The sequence below is a fragment of the Tiliqua scincoides genome, chromosome 4 (assembly GCF_035046505.1).
Source record: "Tiliqua scincoides isolate rTilSci1 chromosome 4, rTilSci1.hap2, whole genome shotgun sequence".
In the NCBI taxonomy this organism is placed as follows: Eukaryota; Metazoa; Chordata; class Lepidosauria; order Squamata; family Scincidae; genus Tiliqua; species Tiliqua scincoides.
The window spans coordinates 148,956,194-148,973,692 of record NC_089824.1 but is presented as its reverse complement, the minus strand read 5'-3'; the positions used below and the strand labels follow the sequence as shown (position 1 = coordinate 148,973,692).

Here is a 17,499-nt window from a genome sequence, read left to right as displayed (position 1 = left end):
TACTTCCGAATGAAGTGTTTACTCTGAAATTGCCACTTTTTGTTCACTTAATTTTTATAGGGCTTTAGTGTTGCAGGATACTACAGTTGTGTACATGGTGTTTAGTGCATGTCTAGTGCAGGCCAGTCTCATGTTGTTTTTCTTGGACTGATGGCAAAGAAATATTAGATCCCACAGGTTTTTAGTTAAAACCTTACAGCTCAATCCTATCCTGCACTGGAACAGGCCAACTGACCAGCATTGTATCCAGCACAGGGTAGGAGGCTGCTGCTGCACAACCTAGACTAAGGGAATTTATTTCCCCTTACTCCCATGGCGCAGATCCAAGCAGCCTGGTGTAATGCTGGGCTGGCTGGGAGGGGGTTAGGATACAGCCTAGGTTGCCTACGGCATTCACTCTCCCCTACCCTTCAACGAGTTGAGCAATAGCCAACATGGAGAAATCGTCATCATCAAAACCTTCAACACATTGAGAGATAGCTAGTATGGAGGAAGAAGCATCAGATGTTGGAAATGATGAGCCCTTGCTATGATAGTCCCATAGACATCAAGTAAAAATTGAGGTTCATAAAGTTTGTAGAGTGTATGGTAAAGATGGAACCTAACCCCTGGAACCTAATCCCACTTTCCCCATAAGTTCAATGATTTGGTATCTGCTAATTTGGTATCCATCAGGTTTTCCAGGAACCTAACCCTAGCGGAGAACAAGAACTGACTGTAGTACATTTCTGCTGTTACTGCTTCAGTTCATCCCTATTCTTGGGGGAATTTATGTGGAGAATAAGAAGTTCAGAATATGGACAGGGAAATCTGTGCATCAAATCTATCTATCTATCAATCAATCAATCAATCAATCAATCAATCAATCAATCAATCAATCTTCTCACCTTTCCTCTGCTGAAAGCAGATGCCCAAGGCAGCTAACAATTTATAGATTAAAAAAAATACGCTATACAGTAAACAAAATAGAAAATTCAATACAACAAAAGAAACTGAAAATACAATGGGGGGGCTGAACACCAAGTGGAGGAGGGCAAAAATAGCTCAAGGAACAGCTGTAGAGGCGCAGGAGGCAGGCAACCCCAAAGCAAAACAAAACAAAAATGCTTTAATTTATTAATTTGTTATAGTCATCTTCAAAACAGAGGAATAACTATATGCTGTGTTAATATTTTAGGCTACTGGGCACAAGGCAAACGCGTCCTTAAAATATTAGGCTTGGGGGCAATGTGTTTCTAATAAATTGAACTGGTGATGCCAGAGAAACTGAAACAACATTCAACATAACATCCAGAAACAGAATAATGTTTAATAAAGATTGCCCCTGTAATTTTGCATATGCAGAAGCTATAGGGATGAAATTCAATTTAAATCTTGCAATTTAATTTGTTAATATGTTTTAATAACTTGAATCAGGGTTCATTTGAGACTTTACATATGGTTTGACGTCTGAGTAAGCCTTTTTTTTTAACAGACCATGCTCATGAATCAGATTCCTTTGCTATGCCTCACCTGGCTATCCTGTGTTATCATTTGTACACATGATGCTCTTTTTCCCCAGCAACATGCCAGAGCTGCACATATTCTACTCTCAGACCAGCAGAAAAAGTGGATGGTGTTTTTATAGCATGGTGATAATTAGCTTGGCCTCTGAAGGATAAACAAGAGAGTATCACTGTACTGTATCACAACAGGTTCTAAGTAGAATGGAACCTATGCCATGTCTTGTGATGCATAGACAGACTTGCATGCATATACAGATACTTAAGAGTTTGTTGATTGTATCCTAATATTTGCAGTGCAAGAATATTGAACTGAAAAGCATGAAGCCAAGGCTGGCATTAGGAGAACATTCCTTCTCTGGAACGGTGTCAGTAGATCAATATCAATAGAAGCCAAATAAACATAGAGGGTTATGTATGAGGATTGCTACACACTGCATGTCTGAGTGTTCTTTGAGGCATATTGCCCATTTTGGGCAACTTTGTGATGAACTCCTCTTTATTTGCGGAGAAGAACTTTCATATATTGCTCAGTTAGGCAACTGATAGGTAGCAGTAATGGCAGTGGTGCCAGGTTGCTTTTGTTACTAAACAAAAGCACACACTAAGGCCCAATCCTAAACTCACCCAGTGCCAGCACTGAGCCCTAGCACTGGTGCTGGGTGCTGTAAACATAAATATCTATGGCACCCAGTGAGCAGGATGTGCTGGCACAGCGTCCCCACCAATCAGACCCCAAGCCAGCACAAGGAGGACCCACCACCTTCAGGGATAAGTGAGGCTGTCCGTCGTGATGTGGCCTCTGGGGGGCAGGGGGAGGAACTGAGGCAGGAGGGTTCTTTTTGTCAAATTCACTTTCCACAACTTGGCCTAGAGATCTTATGCCCACTTCAAGCTAATTATTTCCCCTCTTCACTCGAAATAGCCCTAATTCTGCAAAAGGTACTGCTGGGTATTGCCCCCCACTAGGGTGGCTCACCTGTTCAACCTGAAGAGGTCCTCCTTCCTACCCTCTCCCACCAGCATTTTCTCTGGCCACCGCAGCAACACCTTTGTTTCTCAGCAGCTCTTGGGCATGGCAACCACACACTAGTCTCTATCAGTCTTCCGCAGTCTCGGTCTGTCAGTCAGTTTGTCCATCCGCCCACTTTCCTCCAAGCTCCTTCCTCTTGCTCTCTCAGTCTTTCCAAGCTCCTTCCTTCTACAACCACCCACTCTCCCTTCTCCAGGTGCTACTTCTATACTTGAAGACCTTGTTACCCCTAGTAGCTGCAGCTATGCAGCACACCCACTGCTAAAAACCAAGTTTTAAACTCCATGCTTCCCAAATCTGCCAGAGCGAGGGGCCACTGTTGACATCACATAACATCCTATCTCCTTGAGAGATCTTATACATTTCCATTACAGGGGGGTGGGACCAGTGGAGCTCTGCTCTGCTGGATCCAAAACTCTTTTTCAGGCCACAAGGCCAGACATGGAGTCTCTCAAGTCTGTGTTGACAAAATAGCTGGCACAGACTTGAGAAGCCCCATTGTGGGGCTTGGGGCTTTCCTTGAGGAAGAGGACAAAAGTCCAATTCCCTCAAAGAGACTCCCAGTGGCTTCCTGGTGCCTGCTGAATACAGCAGTAGTCCCTTTGGTGCTGCTGCTGTAGTGGGGACCAGGAAGCTTTGGATTGGGCTGTAAATGACCAGGAAAATGACCAGTTACTAACCACACTAAATGATTAGGAAAACAGTATATATTCCTCTGAATAGTTTACAAAAGCATGGCAAAGTTCATGTTTCTTGAGTCACTTGTACTATAGTTCAATTTTCCATGGAAGAAAGCTGCATTGATTTAGGGTTAAGGTACAAATTTAATATTTGGATGAATTTCCCAAATAAGCGTTTAAACTTTGACCATGAAATGTGAACCCCTCCTAACTGGGTAAGATGCACTTTTTCACATGGGTGCTCCTCTTTTATTTAGCAGGGGGAGAGTAAGTGGCCCTCCTCACCCCAGCAGTGTTTTTTTCTAATGGCTGTCTGCTGGTGTCCTTGTGCACCTTTTTAGATTGTGAGCCCTTTTGGTACAGGGAGCCATTAGTTGATTTTCTCTGTAAACCGCTTTGTGAACTTTCTGTTGAAAAGTGGTATATAAATACTGTTAATAATACTTTTGTGATTTTTTTAAATAATATTTTTAAACTGGGGGTTCTTAAAACTTTATGATTACAGATCCCCAATGATTTGTCCAATATGTCCCCGTACCCCTTCACCAGTCTTGAAATCATCATCATTATCATCATCCTATAGGTACCTGGCAAATTGCAAATACCTCAGTAGTGCACTGTGCATGTTCTTGTATCATATTTCAATTATTGTTAATGTTTCACTTCCTAGTTCCAAAGCTCTCAAGACTGCTTATGACAAATTTTAAAACAGTCTCACTTACCCAGTCCATTTTTCCTTTGTCTCCACAGGATTGAAAAAACGTACAAGGAAGGCCTTTGGAATACGGAAGAAAGAAAAGGACACTGATTCCACGTGAGTATACATAATTAAAAAGTAAACAAAAAACCATTTCTGAATGGTAAAAAGATTACCACATGAAAGGTGCTATTTGACAGTCAGTGCAAAATTGGCAAACAAGTGTTCAATTACCCATACTTTTAAATACACTCTAATTGTTACATGAATGAGAAAATCTGAGGCCTTAAAAATCATATTTTTTCAAGTCATGATGGTGATCTTTGGATTTTTTCTAGTCATTTTAAAAGTCTGTGGGTTGAATCATATTCTTCTTCTGTTTATGTAAAGGGGCTTGTGCACATGGAAGAGATAACACAGGGTTCTTGCGCACAGAAGTTCAAATGGAATCTCGATTTGATTTTGTGCTTGCACAATACACCATGCCTGAAGTTGTCAGTAACTCATTGTTGTGTAATTTCTTCTGCATTCAGTTGTGCAATTGCATAAAATGCCACCTTATTTCTATGTGTATGCTATATTTATCCCTTGGAAATCTAACACATCTTTGATGGGTTAGAATCAGAACTATCTTCTTTAACTACTTATGGGAGGGGTCCTCCTGAAAATTCTTGCCCTGCTAACTGGGCAAAAGACACTTTTTGAAGTGGTGTTCCTCTTCTGTTTAACAGAGGGAGAGCAGCTGTCTCCATTCAGCTCAGAGTAACCGTTTTCCAGCAGCTGTATGCTGATATTTCTTCTGCATCTTCTTAGATCAGGGGTGTCAAACATAAGGCCTGGGGGCCAGAAGCGGCCTACGGAAGCTTTTTATCCGCCCTCAAGCTCTCAGCTGCTGAGCAGTACTAAGGAGTTACTGCTGAAAGGGCAGCCCACATGAAAATTGCCTCTCCCATATCTTGAAATATGATCAAGATTTGCATATTTTCTCTTCTGTCATTTGCAGCAAATGAGTTCCTAAGTGAGGAAAAGGTGTTTATTTTTGTTTAAGACCTGTTTAATGACATCACTTCCTGCCTAATGACATCACTTCTGGCCCTTAGCAGGCATCATGAATGCTATTCGACCCTCTGTATGAAATGAGTTTGACACCCCTGTCTTAAATTGTGAATGCTCTGGGGACAGGGAACCACTTATTTTGCTATGCAAACCACTCTGTGAACATTTTTTGTTGAAAAGCGGTATATAAATGTCCATATATTATGCAGTAATTCATAACTGCTTAGTTCTGTCTCAACGGAGAGCCTTGACAGTAGGTGAAGGCCATCTCTTGGAATAAAAAATTGTCCTACTTTTCAGCTGTACTTCAGTGTCAGGGTGATTATTCCACTACTGAGATTTAGAACATAATGGATTGGCAAATAGCTTTTGATGTTATGCTGTTTTATAACATGCAGTACTTTCAGTTCTTGGATGAAGTGGGAAGAAATTATTCTGAGTTTTTCCCATTTTCTGTTTCTTGATGAGATTTTTTTGGTATAAACTAATTTTTTTAAGGGCTTGAATGGAAAATATTGATGCAGAGAGAGCTAAAAAGATTGGACAATAACAAGAAAATGTAGAATGCTTTTAATATCTTGTATTAAGATGTCCTCAGTGATGCTTCTGGACATCCTGTATCTGTCTTTTTTATTATTTATGATTATTGCTGGCCAGTTTGCATGGTTTTTAGACTGGCTATTGGGTTTTTTTCTTGGCAAGTTTAAATTTGACTTAAGTAGAGTAATTTCTATAGATAAAGGTGTGGGGGAGGGATAGAAGGTCTGTGCAATAGCATCTGTCTGTTGCTCATGAAAAAAAGAGAAAACCCATCAAAATCAAGTCAGGAAATTTTTTTTGATGGAGAACCTGAAATGATATACGTTGCAAAGACCATTTTTATGCCACAAGAAATGGCCTATCTGTTCCAGGTACAGGAGACAAATGCTTCACCTGTGTGTGTGCGTATGTGTGTCTGTGTTTATGTGGTAATATATATTATGCTACTGGCCTAACTACTGAACGGGTTGCTTAGCAACAGGTAACAGTAGGTTTTTACAGCTCTACTTGAGGTCCACTTAAACTGACAGGGGAATATCATTCCCAGCCCAGTCCTATCCTTCCCCCCCCCCCCATAATGCAGGCATGCTAAAAGGCACACACTGTATTGGGGGGGGAGGGTGGATTGGGAGGCTTCAGAAGGGAAAATAAATTCCCTTTCCCTTTCATAAACCTTCCGCTCCACAATGGGTCTCTTCAGATCTGCACCAACAAAAGGGGGTAGGGAGGCTGCTGCCAGAAGAGATTGGATCTAGCACACACTATTGCCACCAGACCCAATTCTCCTGCAATCTCCCTGCCCCCATTCCTTCCCACTTCTTGCCCAATTTCTCTCCTTCCCTTCACCTCCCTCTTCCCGTTCCTCCCTCCCCCACCCTTCCTGCCTCTCTCCCGCCTCCCCTGCTGGCTTACCTGCTCCACCAGGTGGCCAGTAATCTGGCGACATGTGCAGGAAAACCCTGGCCTTCCAGGTTGCGCTCCAGCAGTGTGCTAATCTGCACACTGCTGGAATATGCTTATGGATGCTTTGCAGCAGTTTGTGCTGGTGGAATGCAAATTCCAGCACCAGGGCAGCCCAATAGGATTGGTCTGTCAGTGTCACATTCTTTTCTTTCAAGACTGACTTCTAAAACATGTAACATAAAGATGATAGTGCCTCTGAACATGGGCAGAATACCTCTTCCTCACGACGAGCAAAAAACTACTACCATCTAACTAACGCCCATCTAGCCAGCAGAGCTGGTCAGGCATTGGCACATCCATGCAATGACCCACCCGAAATGACCCAGCCATGCAAGTAACAACAATATGAACTAAGAAAAAAGAAATATTCCTCTTCCGGTTAGCCCATTCCCGAGTTCATTTAACTGGGGTAGGGTTTGCATAGTTTGATGTGTGTTGGGAATTACATTAACATCATTTGGATTAATAAATTGTCCTGTAGCTTCTGGATTATATTTTTGTTAGTGAGGAGTAAACATGCTTTAGTGAAGGAAATGGAGACAAATCAATACATGTTTTATTATATTTTTAACATGACATTTCTATCCATTGGGAAAGGAATTTTAAACTTTCTAAGACTGCAATCCTATCCTCACTTACCTGGGAGTAAGCCCCTTTCACTGTATTGGGAATTACTTCTGAGTAGGCTTGCAAAGGATTGGGCTCTTGCTACCCTAGTGGGTCTACTGAGACCTGTGCCAGTGATTCTGCTGGTGCAAGTCCAAGTGCATCTGGCTTCGTGACCAGGAAGGGGGATATTGGCAGAGCTGCTGCCATCAGTAACCATCCCCTTCCTAGCCTCAACACACCATTGTCCCTGCCTGGTTTTTCCCCCTCCCTGATGTACCCAACCCCACACCAACTTACCAGCACTGGCGCACCCTTGGTGGCCAGGCTCTACTCTATGGAGGGTTGCATTTTGCTACGGTCATAAAATGTGCAGTGTCGCTTAATGTCTGTTCTGGAGATGCAACAATGGGATAGGGTTGTGCTGTGAGTTTGCAATCCTATACACAATTTCCTGGGAGTAAGCCCCACTGAACACAATGGAACTTACTTCTGAGTAGACATGCATGGGATTGTGCTGTGCAACTGCTAATTCCAAAGACCATCATGGCTTCCCCATACACGCTTTGCACATGGTGTTGCTGTACTGAAACAGTATAGAGGCAACAAAAACGATCCTAAATATTTTGTTCTGAAGGAAATTAATGAAAGAACAGCTAGATTTACTACATTGTATCAAGTCGGATGCCAGTATAATCTTTAATCATTTATATTGCCCTTTCTATGTGCACTCTGGGAGCTTTAATGGTATAGCTTACAGATAACAAATTGTAAAGTGGAAGTGTGTAATTATAATGGGTTGTTTGAAAGCACAATTTTGAAACATAAATTAGCAGAGGCACTAACTGCAGGAATGCATTGTCCTATTTTCCTGTCCAGACATGAAGCACTTTGTTTCTGTATGCTACAGTATGAATATCTAAATATGGAGATCTACACATTACTAACATTTTTTAGCAGACAGAAGAATAAGCATCTGCTCTTGGGAAGCAGTATAGCGCTGGACGCATTATAAGACAGGTGAAACTGCCTTATACTGAATTACACCGTTGGTCTGGCTACCTTGGTATAATCTAGTTGTCTGACAGTGGCTTTTCAGTGATTCATATCTGGAGATGCCAGAAACCTCGTTCTGCATGTACAGCAGATGTTGTACCACTGTACTGTAGTGATGGCGATACTTCTTGTGTTGTAGTATTGGAATAGACACAATCCCTATTAATGTATAGCACTCTTGATTTGTAAGAAGCTTTACAATCTCCTGTTATGTCCAACCTGAGAATAGCCCTATGCCAATAGTTTGTTGTTTCCATTTCACAGACAGAATTCTGAGCCAGAGAAAGAGTGACTTGGCCCAATCTTCACTTTGCCACCTAATGGTGGTGAGGCTTCTACAACAGCGCTGACTGCTGTAAGGCAGTCAGCACCTGTCATAAGAGGTGCTCCAACTGCATGCGTGTTAGCATGCTGTCGGGACCTCAGCAGGAAGGCCTGTACCATCCCGGCACTGCCAGCAAGGGAATGCCTGCGCACCAGAGGAAGTAGGATGATGGGCAAGATGGGAGGGTAAGGCAGGAGGGCATAATGGAGGTTGGGAAGGGGCAGAACCGGGCAGGGAGGGAGGCATAACAGGCAGGGGGTGAGGAGGCTGTGAGAGGGGAAGGATCTGTCGTGGGTGGCCTGCAATGGATTTTAACCCTTCTGGCAGAATCTCTCTTCGGACTTGCACTGGCAAACTTGCCAGCACAGGGCCAAAGGAATCCATTGTGGGTCAGGAGACTTATGCGGGGGTAAACTCCTTTCTCAGATGAAGCCTCCTGGCCTCCCCCCCCCCCCCACCATGGATGCAGCATTTGCCAGTTTGGCCTGGCTGTGATGGTGGGGACAGTGAAAGAATAAGATTAGGCCCCCAGTAGCTTCTTTCTAATACATATGGATCTTTTGGATCCCAGTCCAGCTTTCCACTGCCTAGAATAGGTTTAAACAGTGAACCTAACTCTGTTTACTTAGATCTAAACCTGTCCTTTGGCTGTGCTTGCAGGTGAATCATAGTTGCTAATAATTTTGTGACACAGCAAATTAAATCAACAAGGATAAAATGCAGAAACTAATGTTGGTTGTTTGATCCTTTATGGTAATGTTGCATACTGTCTTTTTGTTGTAGGGGATCACCAGACAGGGATGGAACTGTAAGTATTTAAAGAAATTTCTTTTATTCTGAATTTTGGATGTATCTAATGGAAAATGCTTCTGCTATCCCGAGAATTGTCATGAGCAATTAACCCTTTGCCCTATTTCTATTTTGCCATATTTAATATATTAAGGTTATTGGTTTCAATACCCTACCTGATTTTTGCAGTGTTAGCAAATCTGCAATCTAATCCTCAACACCTTTATTAAGGACAATATTTTCTCTCCCTTTCTTTCTAACATCTTTGGCCAAAAGGGAGCAATCAGTACATTTTTTTCTTCACATACGTTTCATAAATGTTCTATGTGAAATAATAATTACTACAATGAACAGATATAACTGAATGCATGGAACCTTTTAAAAACATTTACTGTATGAAAGCATTGATAATAAATAGCCCACAGGAAATAACTTGGAAAATTATAGGCAACCTTACTGTAAAGAATAGAAATAGGAGAAGGGTTGTACCTAAGTTACTGTTGCTTTTATTTATGGATTTAGATTTTCTGTCTTGGCTAGAACTGGATTTTAGCAGGAAACCTAACCCTTCAAGCTATTAGACTTTGTTTGCAATGAAGAATGTTGGGCTCAGATATAGACATTACTTCGTTTTCTGTTGATTCTTGCTTTTAAAACTCCTGCTTGAAATTTATCTAGTGAAGAGTCTAAGGGAAATTGGAGCAGCTGTTTACTAGTGCTCTTCACCAGGTTTTCAGCAATGGAATGGAAACACAAGCAGCCACTCTATGTCATTTCTCCCCTAAAATTCCAGGAATTGGACTACTAGAGGGCCTTTCCAGATGATCATTTGTTCAGTAGATGAGCGGCTCTTGCATTGCTTAGAATCCAGATGGTGTCTTTCAAGAAAATGCATCTCCTTCTGAATATTGCATTTTACCAGCATATATACTGTCACTGGGAAAATGTAGTGCAGCTATCATGTCCCTTGCCATTGTGAGTGCTGTCACATGGTAATGCGTGAGTGCCATGGCTGTAGATAGAACCTTGTGGCAACATTAACATACATGCATAAACACATGAGTGTGCGCACACGCAAATCTTCAGCTCTGTTTTTTATTAACTAGTTTTTATTAACTTGTTCAGAGGCTGAATGCCTTCTCTTTGTACAGGTCCAATGCAAGTGCATTTACCTAGCTTACAAAAAATATATAGTGACAAGCACTAGAAAGTCTGCTGCTTATCCCTGCAATGATGTTCCATTGTTAGTGTTTTGTGTCCCCTCCTTTCTTATTTAGTTCTTAAAAGGATATGCTGTTCCCCTTTCTAGCACAGAAGCACAAATCTGCCCAAAGCTCTGGTTCTTAAAGATCTAAACATCTGTTTTCCATACAACAAGATTGAACATCCTACCCTTAGTCTCAATCACTTACAAGGGGATGGATATTATGCTATTGGTGCTGGATTGGGGTTAACCCAACTGTACATTAACAGTAAAATTGGGGGAGGAGTCGTCTTCTGGAAAGGCCCTAATACATACTTTAACAAGCCTTTTTCACTTCTGACCCAAGATCCTTACATCCCAGTCTTAAACATGCTTACTTGCAAATAAATATTTTTGATTTCAAAATTAACTGAATGGAAAAAATAAATGTGCTTAGGATCACAATTGTTGATTGAAAAAAAGAAGAAGCCTGCATTCACCTGCCCTTTTGCATCCCCATTGCATTCTGTCAAGTGCTTTTAGCTTTAAAAAAAAAAAAAAGGCATATCGCATTTGGAACTCTGAACTTTATTTACTGGTTGGATCAAGGCTCTGTTCAGCAGAAAAAAAATTGTCCTCCCATTCTGATCCCCTTGCCTCCACGCCAAGTTTGTATTGCAGACTGGAAGAAATACAGGTCCTGTACCAATGCACCAGTCTAAACAGGAAAAAAGAGACACCACTACCCAGTGCAACAGGTTATGATAAGATCTTCCAATATCTGTTTTTATTGTTTAGAAGCTATTGTGAGGGAAATGATTTTGTAATAATAAAATAATAATATTAACTTTATTTTTACCCCGCCTTTCTCCCTGAAGGGACTCAAGGCGGCTTACAACAGGTTAAAACAGATTAAAAACATTAAAAACCCAGATTAATCTGGGTTATAAAGCTAAGGAACAAATGATTTAACCCTTTCCTCTTATGGCATTTCCCCAATTTAAATTGCCCCTTTCACAACTGCCATTAGTCATGAAGGAGAAATTCAATAATGGAATTTATCTTTTTGTCCTCTGCAGCTAATAGTCCTCTTTTTGTCCTCCGCAGCTAATTTTTTTTTTTTTTTGGGGGGGGGGGGGTTCACCACTTCTGAGAATTATAGCTCTGTAACAAATTGGGCCCCTAAGTGTTACTTTTAGCCAGAGAAAAAGACATTGGCAGATCCAGGCATGGGTCTCCAACTTCATGCCCAATTTGTCTGACAGTCTCTTTGTTTCCACCAGCCCAGCTAAGCGGGTAAAATGGTTATAGTACTATCTCTTGTTTCTTCTGTTTTGCATTGTTCAGGGGAGCCTGCTGCTCTAGGACAGCCCAAAATAATCAAGTCTTAGTCACTTGAAAAGCTATGCAGTGTTAAAGGCAAGCTTAGTAATCAAGCAATGCAGCTTCCCTGGAGTTTCTTATTCCTGAAATATTGGGCATATTTGATATAGGTCTCTGGCCTTGCTTCCCTTGGCCCCCCCCCCCCCCGTTCACTGCAATATACTAGCAATTTTTCCTTTCTTTCAGTATCTGTAGATTTAAGATGTGCACTTCTCTGAAGCTGGTGTTCTTATGTAATCATCTGGTCTTTTCCTTTCTGACATTGTCTTTTGCTGTCCTGAATCTGTGAGAACTGTGGTAACTATATTTCTCATGTATTTCTCGTTTCTCTACTTGTAGAGAAATAACACCATATTTCCTTTTAAAGTATGTGGGAGGAAAAGAACCTAACCTACATTTGTGCTATTCTCTTCCAAAGCTAAATCTAGGAAGAGGTGCTATCTTTGTGAAACACACACTTGAAGAACAGCACTGACTGATGCCCAATATACTACATTTATGATGCTGTAGTTGTTTTTTTATGCTCCTTTTATGAACTGGTTAACTTATCTCTCTTGAAATTAGCCTATTCTTTATTACTTTAGAGTCACAGATGATTATATGTTGTGAAGTGTAGGAGCAGAGCTGGCACAAAGAAAAACTGTATCTCCTGGAACAGTTAAGGATAAAAAATAGTTAATCTCTTTCTTGTTCAAATTCAGAATGAAAGCACTCAGGGTCACCCCTGAGGTGCATGTTCAACTAAAAAGAGATAGGAACCTACCTCATTCTGAGTCTGACCATTAGTCCATGTGATTCAACATTGTCAACACTGACTGCCAGCAGAGCCGTAATGCACTGCCCTGTCACCTGGGACAGTGACATTTTGTGACATCACTTCCTGGTTCTTCCTGGAAGAGGGAGCATTCGCTGATCCAAGGGGAGCCCCCACAGGAGAAGGAACAGGTGGCACAAAGCCGCTAGTGCCTCTTTCATAATTAGGGTGGAGCCTGAGGGATAGTCATGCACCTCCTCTTGGCAAAGCACCCAGGATAGGTGCCCCTCAGGCTACACCCTAGTTACATCTCTGACTGGTGGTGAACCTTTAGAGTTTCAAACAGAAAATTTTCCTTACCTTACCTGTAGTTTGAAACTATAAAAAGTATGTGCCCTACCACTGAGCTACAGCCTTTCCAGATGCTGAATTGTATCACAAGACTATGAGCTCCCAGTGTTAGGTTTGCCAGATTAAATTATAGATTGTTCTGCAGAAGAGAAATTCTACAAGGGTGCAGGTCTAAAATACCTTACTTAATGGTGTGTCTTATAAATATGTTCTTAAATAAAGGACAGTTTTAAAAATCAGTAACGTTTATCCACGCCACTCAGACCTCAGTTCTGCTGAACAGAGCCCTGTGATATACTCTGAAATAAAGTCTGCTGACTACTACATTTAAACTGGTCAAAAAAGACTTTTGAAAAGTGCTTACTGAGCTTGCTTGCTCCATGTAGTTTCATTTCATGTGTTTTTTAAAATCAAACCACCCAATACTTTAACCCTTTTTCTATAAAAACCAAAATCCATTCCAGCCACCCAGCCCTCATCCTCATGAACCATCCTCCAATAGCAAACCAGAGTGTGCACAGGAAGGAGGAAAAACAGTTTCGGTAAGGATATGAATATTAGTTTAAAGCTTCCAGGGGGTTGGTTGGAACAGTGTGTAAGCCTGGCAGAGTTTGTTTACATCTGTTGTTGGCATCCTTCCGTCTCGGAAGACTATGGTGTCACGCTCTGAATGGTGATTCTGGAACAGAGTGTCCTCTCCAGAGCGCGAAGCCTGGGTAAAGTAGGTATGGAGGATAGGCTGTTACCCATGCAGCAAATCCCCCCTCTCCACGTCACTGAAATGGTCCAATGGAAAGGCAGAGGCCAATACGGTTGGTTCCAGCAGCGTCGCAGGAGTTGCCAGAACGTGACTGTGTTCAGCCATGACCTGCCTCAGGGACTCCGGCTCCGGATTTTGCCTCGAGGTTGACTCCTGAAGCCTTTTCCATAACTGGATGTAGCCACAAGGCAGTGGAGATTTGGGATCAGAGTTTTCCTTCTCTCAGATGAGCTGCCTTCACAGGCTAACGAGTCCCATCTACCCGGTGGCTGTTTAGTCGCCTCTTATGACAAGTACAGCCAAACTGAGGGCCTATTCTTATCCCCAGCCCCCAGGGGTAACATATTGTTTACATATACTGTACTTAAGTGCGTGTTTGGAATTGATTAATGTATCACTCATTTTTTTCCAGTGTATTTCTTGCTCTTGGTGCTCCAAATAGGATGCCTATAGTTTTTCCTGTGGTACTGATCTGTTACATACATAGAAATATTGAGTCACCTATTGGTAGAAGCTTCTTCTGTTGGTGGAAGTTTCAGTAAGATTTATTTGGATCATTTGTTATGGATAATGATCAGTGAAAGTGGACTGTCTTTTTTTGATGCCAGGTGTGACTTGTAAATGATATTCATAACAGACAGCTATTAAATGCATAATATACATTTGGAGATTAGTTGATTCTTCACAAACTATTCAATAAAAATGGTCTGAACATGACTGTATTTAAAAGGCATTCTTTAAACTTCAAAACATGTGTTGAAATGAAAGGTCTGATTTGCATCTGCCTAACTTTGTGTCGATAAATTGTCTTTTTCAGTCAATTTGTGAATGGTTCACAAGGGTCTTACTAAGGGCTTGATCCTATCCCCCAGCAGCCCATTACATGCAGTGCCACTGATGGAGTACATGCTGCATGCTGTGGGGGGAAGGGTGACCAGAAAGCCAAAAAGAGATAATGAGAAATCTTTGTTATTTATTTCCCCTTACGCTGCCTGGCCTTCAATGGGCCCCAGCATGCACAAGTCTGGGACTAACAGACTTACAGTGGCGGATCACAAGATCCACTGTACGATCCCAATAAGATTGGACTGTAAGTCACCTCAACTTTCACTTTGAAGACTTTGGAAATGAACCATAGTTTAGGCTCATTTTAATCTACATTTAAATTAGAAGTTTTCTTTTTAGCCATCAGTTTAGACCAGGTTTAACTCATAACACTTTCTGCGTTGCATATAGGCTTGTGTTACCACTGTAACCCCTGCTTGGTTCTTCCAAAACTTCACATTTTGGCTGTTGCTTTCTTAAAGAGAACAGATGGACCAGTAAATGTCTTCATAAATGCAGTTTATTATGAAACCCCAGTCCACATTAATTCAGTAGCCAGGCGGTGCAATTCATATTGAATACTTGTGACTGTGTAATGTTGCCTAAGATATCAGTGCATTTTGTTGCTCTTTCTTTTTTAATTTAAAAAAACAAACAACTCATCCATTTTAACTGTGTATTGCAGAAGAGAACAAATGGTGCGCCAAATGGGTTTTATTCAGAAATTGACTGGGAAAGATACGTAAGTAAAGAATAACCAGTTTTACATTCTTACCCTCCAGTGTTCTCAGGGAATTGTGATATCCTTGTCTTTGCATTTTTATGTAGTTTTCATGGTGACTTTTTAAAAGACTCTTGCAGAGCATGCCACCGGCAACCATTTTCAAGCCGCTGTGGTATAAAGCATCAGCAGCCTGCTGCCATAGCTGGCAGCGTGTCCAGCGCAGGCAAACCAGTGTGAGGAGTGGTTCATGGGCTAGAAGCGGCATAATGGGATGAATTGGGGGAGGGACCAAGGGCTTGTTGGGGAAGGAAGGGGTGGATCAAGTAGCAGTCACGCACACTGGATCTTATCCTCTCTCTTCAAATCTTCCCCCCCTTTCTCTCCTCGAACATATGCCACCAAAATGGCTGGTGTATGTCCATGGAGATATATAGATAATGTTTAGGCTTACATGAAGTGAAGATGCTTTTTTACTAACCTCTTGTTTGCCTTTAAGTTGCCCCCTCCCCCCGTCATCAGCGCATGCCTTTTTGGCTTGGAATTTGATCATGGGCAGCCCAATCCTAACATGTCCTGGCATAACCAGGACACATGGCCTGTGCTGTACCCAGCACAGATTAGGAAGCGGCTAGAGGTCTCCTCAGGGTAAGGGGATATTTTACCCTTTACCCCATGTTGAGCCTTAGCCTGCCTTATGGGGCTTCTTGGACCTACACCCGCTATTTAGCTGGCACAAATATGGGAAGCCTGGTGCACTGCCAGGACGGCCAGGATTAAGAAATGGCAGATGAGGTATCTGCCGATCCTGCTATCCCCTCCTGAGCCCAATCTTCCCCATTCTGCAGCTTGGCATCTTTCATGCTTGTGCCAATGGCCAGGGACTTTGAATGCAGCATCGGCATGCTGGTGCAGTCCTCCCCACCAGTGTCCCTTGAGTCATCGCAGACATGACTTACGGCTCATTTGCAACTCTCTTAGCTGGTGCAGGAACCGCTGTGCCAGCTCAGGTAGGTAGAATTGTGCTCCAAGTCAGAGATCCCTTATGTCACATCTGTTTCAGACCTAATTCTTAGTTTCTTCTTTTTAATTTAATAACCAAATAATCAAGGATATTGCAAAAATACATTCTTATCCCCTCACCTGTTTTTAGAATGTAGTAAGGAGACAGGTTCAAAGTACCAGAATAGATAAAATTAGGAATTGTTAAAGGTAAACGACTAGAGGAAGTAATACATTTGTGGTGCTTCATCACTGTGGGTTTGTATTTGAATCTTCATTTTACTTCTGAATATATATTATGTCTTTATGCTAATTAGATTGGGTAAAACTGCCTTGGAAGAACTGAGCCTATAAAACATTAAAGACCAATTATGCAGATAAGGAGAGTCCCATTTCATCAGACACATTGTGCTGTTGGTGTGGAAGATTGTCCAAACTAATTAGAAGAAATTAAAATTTAGAGTGGAAGACTTTTAGCTTAGTTTAGCTGAAAAGAAGCTAAAAGTATTCTTGCTGGCAATTTTTACCATTAATATACAAACAGCTGAAGAGTTCTTTCATTGTATTTTTTTGGGAATATAGAAATATTACTACTATTTATTAACAGATTTATGGTATTCAAATATATATATTTTGTAAGATGTCTCTGAGGGGATCTGATGATTTGGCTTGGCTAAGATAGTATGTGATAGGATTGATGTCTATTTATTTATTTATTAGATTTGTATTCCGCCTTTCTCCCCGAAGGGCACCCAAGGCGGCTATGCACTGTTTTTGATGTAACAGTCTATGCACTGTTTTTGATGTAATATTTATATGCCACTCTTCTACAAACAAGTTTGCGCTCAGAGTGGCTCACAATGGTATCAGACAGGAAATACATCATAAAAATGATAATAAAAGAAAAATAGAGACTCGACCTGTATATCCCCAAGGCTTTTCGAAGAAGCCCAGGTTCCAGCAATAAAAATAAGCAGGGTTCTCACTAGGATCCCATATCTTCAAGCTAAGATCTATTCATGAACAAATTTCATGAACAATTCAGGTTAAAACATCCTCATCGCAGCCCGAATAATCAAGTCCTCATGGCAGCCAGAATAATGTTTCAAGGGAACAAGTGTTGCCCCCTTCAGTAGTGACCATCTCAGGTTGATGTAGGAGGTTAGTGAGAAAGTAGTTCAAACTGGTCTTTCTAGAATGAGCTTTTGAGGGGGAGCGTTCCAATTTTGTGTGTGTTTCTGTAGAAAAGGCTGGTTCTGTTGTGAAAGGTGAA

General features: G+C 41.5%; 1 protein-coding gene across 1 annotated transcript in view; it reads left to right on the top strand.

The window, feature by feature from the left end:
* Positions 1–17,499, top strand: part of SGIP1 (SH3GL interacting endocytic adaptor 1) — a 136,032-nt gene that overhangs the window by 24,731 nt on the left and 93,802 nt on the right. Inside the window, exons 2-5 of the mRNA XM_066624593.1 lie at positions 3,942–4,029; positions 9,242–9,266; positions 13,383–13,460; positions 15,189–15,245. Of these exons, the coding sequence (XP_066480690.1) occupies positions 3,942–4,029; positions 9,242–9,266; positions 13,383–13,460; positions 15,189–15,245 (248 nt within the window). The remainder of the gene's footprint in view (positions 1–3,941; positions 4,030–9,241; positions 9,267–13,382; positions 13,461–15,188; positions 15,246–17,499) is intronic.